General features: G+C 39.3%; 1 protein-coding gene across 1 annotated transcript in view; it reads left to right on the top strand.

Annotated features, from left to right (window-relative positions):
- The first annotated feature begins 3,598 nt into the window (after positions 1 to 3,598).
- Positions 3,599 to 9,622, top strand: part of C8A (complement C8 alpha chain) — a 65,857-nt gene continuing 59,833 nt past the window's right edge. The window contains exon 1 of the mRNA XM_082833992.1: positions 3,599 to 3,795. Coding sequence (XP_082690118.1) covers positions 3,719 to 3,795 — 77 coding nt within the window. The 5' untranslated portion in view covers positions 3,599 to 3,718. The remainder of the gene's footprint in view (positions 3,796 to 9,622) is intronic.

The raw sequence follows: 9,622 nt of genomic DNA, 5'->3' as shown, positions 1-9,622 counted from the left end.
AACCGAATGCTACAATTAAGGTGAAATCTGCATATGCAAACTTAACGATTTTTTGGCATTTCCCATTCATCTTAGAACATTTTGGCTGAAAACAGATGAGTGCCCTGCTCCCACCCCAACACACGCACACACACCCTCACATGCACTCACACACACACACACACACCCTCACATGCACTCACACACACGCACACACCCCCTCACATGCACTCACACACACGCACACACCACCTCACATGCACTCACACATTTAGTCACAGAGGCAGGAATGATCCCAGTTGACTTAGCTTCTCTCTTGATTCTAGCCTGTGACTCTCCTTCCATTCACTTGATTTTGCTTTCTTTGTCCCTGGAAATGATATTCATTCTCTGAGCTAAGGCATAATAAACAGAGAACTGGACTTGGAGCCAGAAGACCCAGGCCTTAGTTCTGATATAACGCTTAGTCGTTGTGTGACCAGACCAAAAACGATCTCAGGTTTTAAAGTTGGACAGATTATAAATCCCTGACTCTTGAGACTCACCGCTGTGCGACTGCAGGCAAATTACTTAACTACTCTGAAACTCAGTATTCTCACCTCCAAAACAGCACTATTATTACTGTCTTGCAAGATCACTAAGAAGATTAAAAACATTAAAAAATGTTTTTAAAAAGCACAAAAAGTGGCAGGTACAAGGCCTAGTACCCTATGTCTCTAACTTCTGTTTTCCACCATAATCACTGTCTCTGACTCAGAATTCTCTTCAGAATAATTGTATTTATCTCACAAGATTATTCTGAGGATTAAATGAGAAAATATACCTGAAAATATTACGAAATTGTGAAGTATTTTTAGTCCTTTGCTCATTCACGCAATCAACCAATATTTCTTAGTAAAGATTCAGTGGTAAGTGATATGGGTGATAATAAAGAAGAATCAGACATAGAATTTACCCTCAAGAAACCTTCATTCTTGAGATATACCCCACCGCACTGGAAGAACATAATATGAGGCAAAATTGAAAAATGCTGGTAATGTATTTGTAAGGTTCAAGGGTAACAAGGAGACACCCTCCAGATGAGGCCATCAGCCGAGGCTCCTTGACGGACCTGCTATTTGAGAAAACACTTGGCACAAGGGTAGCAGATAACGGATAAAGGTTGTTCGGGTCCAGCATGAACAAGATCACAGCAGTGAGAAAGTGTGCGGAAGGTAAGGGGAACCTAGCCTACAGTATGGGGGATTATTGGAGGGTTGTGGCTGATAAGGTTGCAAAGATGGGTTGGGACCCATTTCTGGAGGAATTTGGACTTCTAATCTTTTTTTTTTTTTTTTTTTTTCTTTTCTGCAGTACGCGGGCCTCTCATTGTTGTGGCCTCTCCCGCTGCGGAGCACAGGCTCCGGACGCGCAGGCTCAGCGGCCATGGCTCACGGGCCCAGCCGCTCCGTGGCATGTGGGATCTTCCCGGACCGGGGCACGAACCCGTGTCCCCTGCATCGGCAGGCGGACTCTCAACCACTGCGCCACCAGGGAAGCCCTTGGACTTCTAATCTTATAGAATATGGAGGATCCGTGGAACATCTTTGAGCAGGAGAGTGATATTTTCAGAGCCAGCTTTCCTGGCGATGAATCCAGCTGTAATGTACAGGGAGGTTTGGAGTGAGGACAAACAGAGGCTCCCTAGGAGTCCGTTAGGAGAGCTTCGGAGAGAGCCGAGGCCTTGAAATGGATCAAAGGGTGCGGATGAAGGCGGGAAGCTTGGAGGGAAAATATTACAGAGGAAAAATGATAGAATTTAAGGGATCAAGTTGTGGGTGTGGAGGGTAAGAGGGGTCCTGAGTGCCACTGAAGTCTTGGGTGAGGAGAAAAGGCATCAGAGAAATCTCAAGAAGGAACTGGTCTAAGGAGGAAGATAATATTGCCTATATGTAAGAAGAAAAATAATTCATCAGAATTCCAGGGGTCAGGGAAAGGCAGACCAGCCTTTTGGTGGTGTTTCCCAACCTTGGCACTATTGACATTTGGAGCCAGAGAATTCCTTGTTTGGGGAGCTGTCCTGTGCATCGTAGGACATTTAGCACCCACTAGATGCCAGCAACACAACCCCCAAAGTTGTGAGAACTTTGTGATACACGTCCCAGGAAATTTTCAAATGTCCCCTGAGAGGCAGAATCATCCCCACTTGAGATCCCTGTTGTAGCGAGAAGTCTGCTCCCCGTGAGAAACACTGTCGAAGTGCTGAAGAGAAACCTGAGGCACACTCCCCAGGGGGCCGATAGACCTGTGTCAGGAACTTGGACTTTGGATGGAACGAGGAGGGAGAAGGGAGGCGGCTAGGGAGCTGGTGGAAAGAAGTGGGTTCCAGATGTGCCACCCTGAGCTGCCCCACGGGTGTCCAGACATAAACCCCCCCCCCCGTCACACCCACAATTCAATAAAAGCACTGTGAGTTACTGGATTACTTGTGGATAAAGGAAAAAGGACAGTTTTCCAAATGGGTCAGAAGGATTGTAAAACTGCAGCCAAGAGGACCCAGGAGTCAAAACAAAGAGAGGGAGGGAGGAGGAGACACACAGAAATCAGGGGCTGGTGGGGCCCCTGGAATGGGTGTTCACTTTTGTCAAATTTTACCTAAATCTCTGAAGAAATGGAGACAATAACAAATGAGTGCCTTATTTAAATCGCCATAATTAAACCGGGTACACATTCCTTACACAGGCAAGTTATTCGGTACATTTTTTTTCATAACTTTGAGATTAATAAATATAGTACTGGCCAATCCTGCTAATGAGAGAATTTAAGTATTGCCAAGGACATCAAGATAGCTGTCCATTCCTGAGCAACTTAGTTAATTTTTCTGGACCTTCATTTCTTCAACTGCAAAATGAATTGAATCATTTTCATCTCATAGACTTGTGGTGAGGATTAAGTAAAATAAGACGAATGAAATGCCTGCCACATGTTCAATTATTATCTGTCTTTCTATCTATCCAACTCTCTTTAATTCATTTATGACTATGTCGTAATTTATGACTATCCATTATGACTAAGAGAATGTATGTAGATATGGGTGTGGTTGTTATTACAATTCTAGAGGATGCTTCTGGAGATGTCCATTTAAGGCATGTGGTTCCCTGAAGACACAAATATGCTAGATGGTAATGATACCCAACGTCTGGACGAGAAGTGGAACGTTCATTCACTTACCCCCATCTCTCGGGCTCCAGATGTTTGACAATACATTGGAGAACTTCCCCATGTAACTATTAGCATTTCCTATATTTTGCTGGCTGTTTACGGCAGAGCTGAAACACCAGTATGAGCCTCGTTTCAGTCTTGCAAAACAAATTGATCTAACCTCAGAAGTTCCAAGAGCTACTCCAAAGACCATGAATCCTGGAGCTATACCTTGGTTTGGCTTTTGCCTCGTTCTGAAAATACGATCCCTTTGCTTAGCTGAAATTGGTTCAATATCCTCCTTTCCTCAACCATATGGATATTTTGCTTTTCCAAAGGTCTGAAGGACAGTGGCCTTTGGTGTCTGGGATTTTAGGGCGTTTGGCTAATCAATACCCCGGTAAGTAATTAACCACATCTGAATGAGAATCGAGGGAGTTCTGTTCATTTCAAACATTAGGTAGATCTTACAGATCCCAGCCCGTAGATTCTTTTACTCCAACTCCCTGAAGAGTCTTATTCCTCTCTAGGTAATACAGGGTGGTGGCTTCTGGATGAGATGTTTGCTGTTGCTTTTTTCCTCTTGTCTTTGATGACTTGTCAGCCTGGGGTAGCCATACAGGAGAAGGTGAACTGGTGAGTTGGCCAAAAGTTTCTGCAAAATTTGCAGTGAGGGGTTACTTGGTGGGGAACTGAGACACTCTCATGTTTGCAACAGGATGTTTTAGGATGGAATGTGACCTCTCTCCACATTATTACTAATTCAGTGAAGGAGTCCAGGCCAGTGACAAGAGCGTTCACTTGGTGTCAGAGGGACCTGTGTGCAAATCTCAGCTCCAAGACTTAGGAGCTGGGTGATCTGCAGTAAATCAGCTAATCGCTTTGTGCTTGCTTCCCGATCTGTAAAATGAGAATAATAATGCCTCTTCTATAAGAGTTAATGAACATGAAATAAAATCTTGGATATAAAGTATACTCAACTTAGTAAATAATAGTTCTCTTGAGTTATATTGGACAATTAACCTCTGCTTATCCATTTGTGTGTAAGAATACCCATCTCATAGTGTTTTGGGAAGGATAAAATTAGGTAATGTATATAAAATTATCTTGGGAAAAGCAAGAGACTGTAAAGATGCTGAGTCATTTCATTCTAGAAAAGACGTAACCTTTTGCTATGGAATAACGAATAGAAGTGATATTTTCATATGTACATTGCATTTTACCCATTCCATTTCCTTGAATATCCCAAACTGGCTTCACGGTCGTCTTTTTTTAAAATCTTAACACTAAGTATTTTGTGGTGCTTAAACAGCCTCTTATTTTGCCTTTGTGATAGCTTTAAAGAAGTCCCTCTCTCCGAAACATTGAAGATTTTAAGTAGAGTTATTTTATTCAAATTCTTGTTGGATGATTCAATTTTGAATCATTATTGCTTTTAAATGCTAGACGAGAGATTTCCTTTAAGTAACAGTTAAGAAGGGGGAAAGGCATTTTTCTAAGCAGTTAATTTGCAACTTGTATTTAAAGCGAATACAATTTTGAAAAATCAGAAAATCCATCTCTAATAATTAGAAGATAAAGGCAAGAGAACTGTGGCAAAGGAAATCTCTGCTGAGATACTCTTAATTATAAAAGCTTATCATCGTAATCCTTTTTGAAAATGAACAAAGAGTCTTGATGTTTGAACTTATCAAATAAGAAAGACCAGTGAAGAGGCAAATTTGAAGTCAGGGCAAAAGAGAACCAATTAAATACGTTACAAAGTGCTGAAGTAGGAAGTCACAAGGTCTTTTTGTCTAATGCCAGCTTGCCTGACCCTGGCTTTGCAAATGCTAAAGTACATGGTGAAATAACTTTACTGGGTTCAGATTCTGGCACTGGCATTTCCTATTTGTGTAATCTTAGGCAAGTTATTTAAGTCTTCTGGTCTGTAAAGTGGGAGGCAAGTAAGAGGAAGAATTAAATGCATAAAAAGTATTTAGAACAATGCCTGGTACTTAGTAAGTTTTTAATGAAAGCTGTTGCCAGTAGTGGTGTGTGATTGTCATGGTCATTTTTGGGGTATTTTTCATCTCTCTGATGGTTGATAAAAACTAGAATAAATTTGTAATGTGCCTACACATTATTGATACAATGTATAAAATAGACAACTGATGGGAACATACTGTATAGCACAGGGAACTCTACCTAATGCACTGTGGTAACCTAAATGGGAGGGAAGTCCAAAAGGGTGGGGATATCTGTATGTGTATGGCTGATTCATTTTGTTGTGCAGTGGAAGCTAAAACAACATTGTAAAGCAACCAGACTCCAATAAAAATTAATTTAAAAAACTAAAATAAAATTTAACAACGAAAAAAAATTGCAATGTGCCAGTTAGTATGGATCTTTTGGAGTAGTCTCACTTCAAACTTTAAAAAGTTTAACAATGGCAAAATAACTAACAATTTATTTTTCTCAAATAAAATATAAACACTAACATTGAAAACAGATGATATACATTTACATTTTTAATGGTATACATTTATTTTTATAAGCTCATATTTACCATTATTATAAAGTATATTGCCTGTGTGTTATTATACCATTACTATAAGTTCTTAGAAAAGTGTGGTTGTTTGAGAAAAGTATTTTAAGACGATGTTGATGAAAAGACGTTATATTCAGCCTCAAAAAGCAATGACTCTCTCTTATGTGTTTTATACAAATAATGCATTTTAGCATGTGTGTTGCTTTAAAAAGTTAAAAAAATTTCAATCCTTTTAATTATTGAGATTTGTTTTATGACAAAGAATATATCTTAGTGAATGTCACAGGCACTTCAAAGTGTGTATTCGTCTGTTGTGTGTAGTTCTAAGTCATTAAGTTGGTTATTAATGCTGCTCAAGTTTTCACCTCCTTGTCTATCAAATACTGAGGGAGGAATGTTGCATCCCCAAGTATATTTGTGGATTTGTCTATTTCTCCTTTCAGTTCTATCAGTTTTTGTTTCATGTATTTTGAAGCTGTTATTATCTGTTTATCTACTTGTCTTTCTATGTCTATCTATCTATCTAGCTACATACAGGTTTGTAGATGATCTGCCCCTTTATCATTATTGAAAGGCTTTCATTATCCCTGGGTTTGCATGGTGAATTTTTTCCCCCAATATTTTATTTTAACCTATCTGACTCTTTATATTTTAAAGTATGCCTCATATAGATAGCATATAGACGGGTCTTACTTTATTACCTAGTCTAATAATCTCTGTCTTTTAATCATAGTATTTATACAACTTATATAAGATGTAATTACTGATATGCATGGGTTTGGGTTTGCCATCCTTCTATTTGTCCCATCTGTTCTTTGTTTCTGTTTTTCTCTTTTTTTAGGTCATCTTTTACATTTCATATTTTTTCTAATTCCAAATAATTTGTTAGCAATTCTACTTTGTTTATTTATTTATTTTGGTTGTTACTCTAAGCTTTGCAACATTCATCATTAACTTATCACAGCCTACCTTCAAATCATACCACTTCTGATCCCATTTTTATTCTTTTTATTCTTCAAATCATACCACTTCTGACACCATTTTTATTCTTCCTGAGTAACTTCTTTTGACCTTTCTTATAGTGCAGAATGAATTTTGGTGAGGGAGTTATCCATTTTTGTTAGTCTGAAGAACTCTTTATTTTGCCTTTATTTTGAAGGGTATCTTTGATGAATATAAAATTCTAAGTGGAAAGCTTCCTTTTTTCCTCCCACATCACTTTGCAGGCATTAATATCATTCCATTATCTTCAGCTTGTATAATCTTTGAGGAGAGATCCACTTTGCTATGGACTCCTTTACTATTTTATCATTGATTTCTAGCAGTTTGATTATGATGTACCTAGGTGTGCTTCTGTGGATTTATAGTTCTCATCAAATTTGGGGGAAAAAATTTTGCCACTATTAATTCAAACATGTTTTCTGCCACATACTTTCTCCTCTGCTTCTTATCGCAGGTATGCCCGACTCCCTGCTATTATTCCACAGGTCACTGAGGCTCTGTTCTTTTTTTATTGTTTTTGGCAGTATTTTTTCTCTGTTTCATTTTGGATAGTTTCTATATCTTTAAGTTTACTGGTCTTTTCTTTTGCAGTAGTTAATCTGTTTCTTAGCCCATCCAATGGATCTTTCATATTGGTTTTTATAATTTTTCAGCTTCAAAACTTTCATCTGGTACTTTTTTATATCTTTCACTTCTCATCATGTCCATGATTGCCCTTACTTTAATGTACTTAAAATAACTCAAAATCCTTGTTTGCTACTTCCATCACTTTTATTTCATAGGTCTTTAGAATTAGGAAGGACTTTGACATCTAATTTAATCCACTCATGTTACAGATAAGGAAATTGAGTCCCAGAAAGAGAAGGGGAATATTAAATAACAACTAGACCACTCCTCTAGGCATTTTATGAATATTGACCAATGTAAACCTCATTATGTCCCTCTAAGACTGTTGTAATCATTATCCCCTCCAGTTGAGAGCCAGAGAGGAAACAAAGCAATTTGATATGTCAGTCACCCAGTTTCCTAGTTGTACAGTCAGGCCTTCTAATCCCCAGATCAGTGTTATTACACCATTACTGCTACCCTCACCCACCAGAAAAAAAAAAAATCTTTTCAAAACTGAGCATCCATTTTGATAAGCACTATTTACAACAGCCAGGACATGGAAGCAACCAAAATGTCCATCAATGGCTAGAGGAATGGCTAAAGGAATGGCTAAAGAAGATATGGTACATATATACAATGGAATATTACCCAGCCATAAAAAAGAATGGAATCATGCTATTTGCAGCAACATGGATGCAGCTAGAGATTATCATACTGAGTGAAGTAAGTCAGACAAAGGCAAATACCATATGATATCGCTTATATATGGAATCCAAAAAAATGGTACAAATGAACTTATTTATAAAACAGAAATAGAGTCCCAGATGTAGAAAACAAACTTATGGTTACCAGGTGGGTAAGGGGGAGGAGGGTAAATTGGGAGATTGGGGTTGACATATACACACTACTATATATAAAATAGATAACTAATAATGACCTACTGTATAGCACAGGGAACTTACGCAATACTCTGTAATGACCTATATGGGAAAAGAATCTAAAAAAGAGTGGATATATGTATATGCATAACTAACTGATTCACTTTACTGTATACCTGAAACTAACAAAACATTGTAAATCAACTATACTCCAATAAATTTGTTTTTTAAAAAAGCAAAACAAATATTTAATTTGGAATTAGGACACCCAAACGTTTTGTGGGTTTTTTGTTGTTGTTGTTGTTGTTGTTTTTTGCGGTATGTGGGCCTCTCACTGCTGTGGCCTCTCCCGTTGCGGAGCACAGGCTCCGGTCTCGCAGGCCCAGCAGCCATGGCTCACAGGTCCAGCCGCTCCGCGGCATGTGGGATCTTCCCGGACCAGGGCACGAACCCGTGTCCCCTGCATCGGCAGGCGGACTCTCAACCACTGCGCCACCAGGGAAGCCCCCCTAAAGGTTTTTATAACATTTCCAACCCAACATTTCCACTGATGAAGAATGAACAAAATACCTTAGGGGGGATTAAAGAAATATGAGTAAAGACCTCAAACGTAGAAGATAATCACAGGGATCTGTTTGCTTCTTTAAATAGGTCATACAGGCAGTGGATCCTAAGGAAATTTAAATCACTATCTTCTTTTGTATTTTATTGTTTCATGGGCATCAGAGTGTTCACCAAAGTAACCCAGGCCAGGGCCGTGCGAATATTTTCTATAGCTGTCCAGATGACTGGAAATGAACATGAATTCAGGCTGCATGAAATTTTAGCTAATATAAACAATTAGAGTAGTGGATGTGACTTTGAGTGAGTCTCATGACTATGGACACTTTTTTTTTCGGGGTAACTAATCTTTAGCTATACTTCAAGCAGCATTGGGTGTGGGCTTTGATGTGAGATCAAGCTGGGTTTAAATCCTGTCTTCACCACTTAGTGGCTATGGAACTTGGGTAAGTTACTTAAACTCTCTAAGGCTTAACTTTCTCATCTATAAAACAGAGACAATACATATTTCATAGAGTGCTTGTCAGGAGTTAAGACAGTTAATATAAAGCAATGAGCATAGAAACTGGCACATGGTAAGCTTTTAGAAAATTACTTTTATTACTCTATTTCCCTTTTGTCAGAAATCCTTCATAGTATTTCTTGGAATGTGTTTTTATTTTTTATTTTATTTTATTTTTTTGCGGTACGCGGGCCTCTCACTGCTATGGCGGAGCACAGGCTCCGGACGCGCAGGCTCAGCGGCCACGGCTCACGGGCCCAGCCGCTCCGCGGCATGTGGGATCCTCCCGGACCGGGGCACGAACCCGTGTCCCCTGCATCGGCAGGCGGACTCTCAACCACTGCGCCACCAGGGAAGCCCCTTGAATTCTTGCTTTACCTC

The sequence above is a fragment of the Leucopleurus acutus genome, assembly GCF_964270905.1.
Source record: "Leucopleurus acutus genome assembly, chromosome: 2".
In the NCBI taxonomy this organism is placed as follows: domain Eukaryota; kingdom Metazoa; phylum Chordata; class Mammalia; order Artiodactyla; family Delphinidae; genus Leucopleurus; species Leucopleurus acutus.
This window is presented reverse-complemented; position numbering and strand designations above follow the sequence as displayed.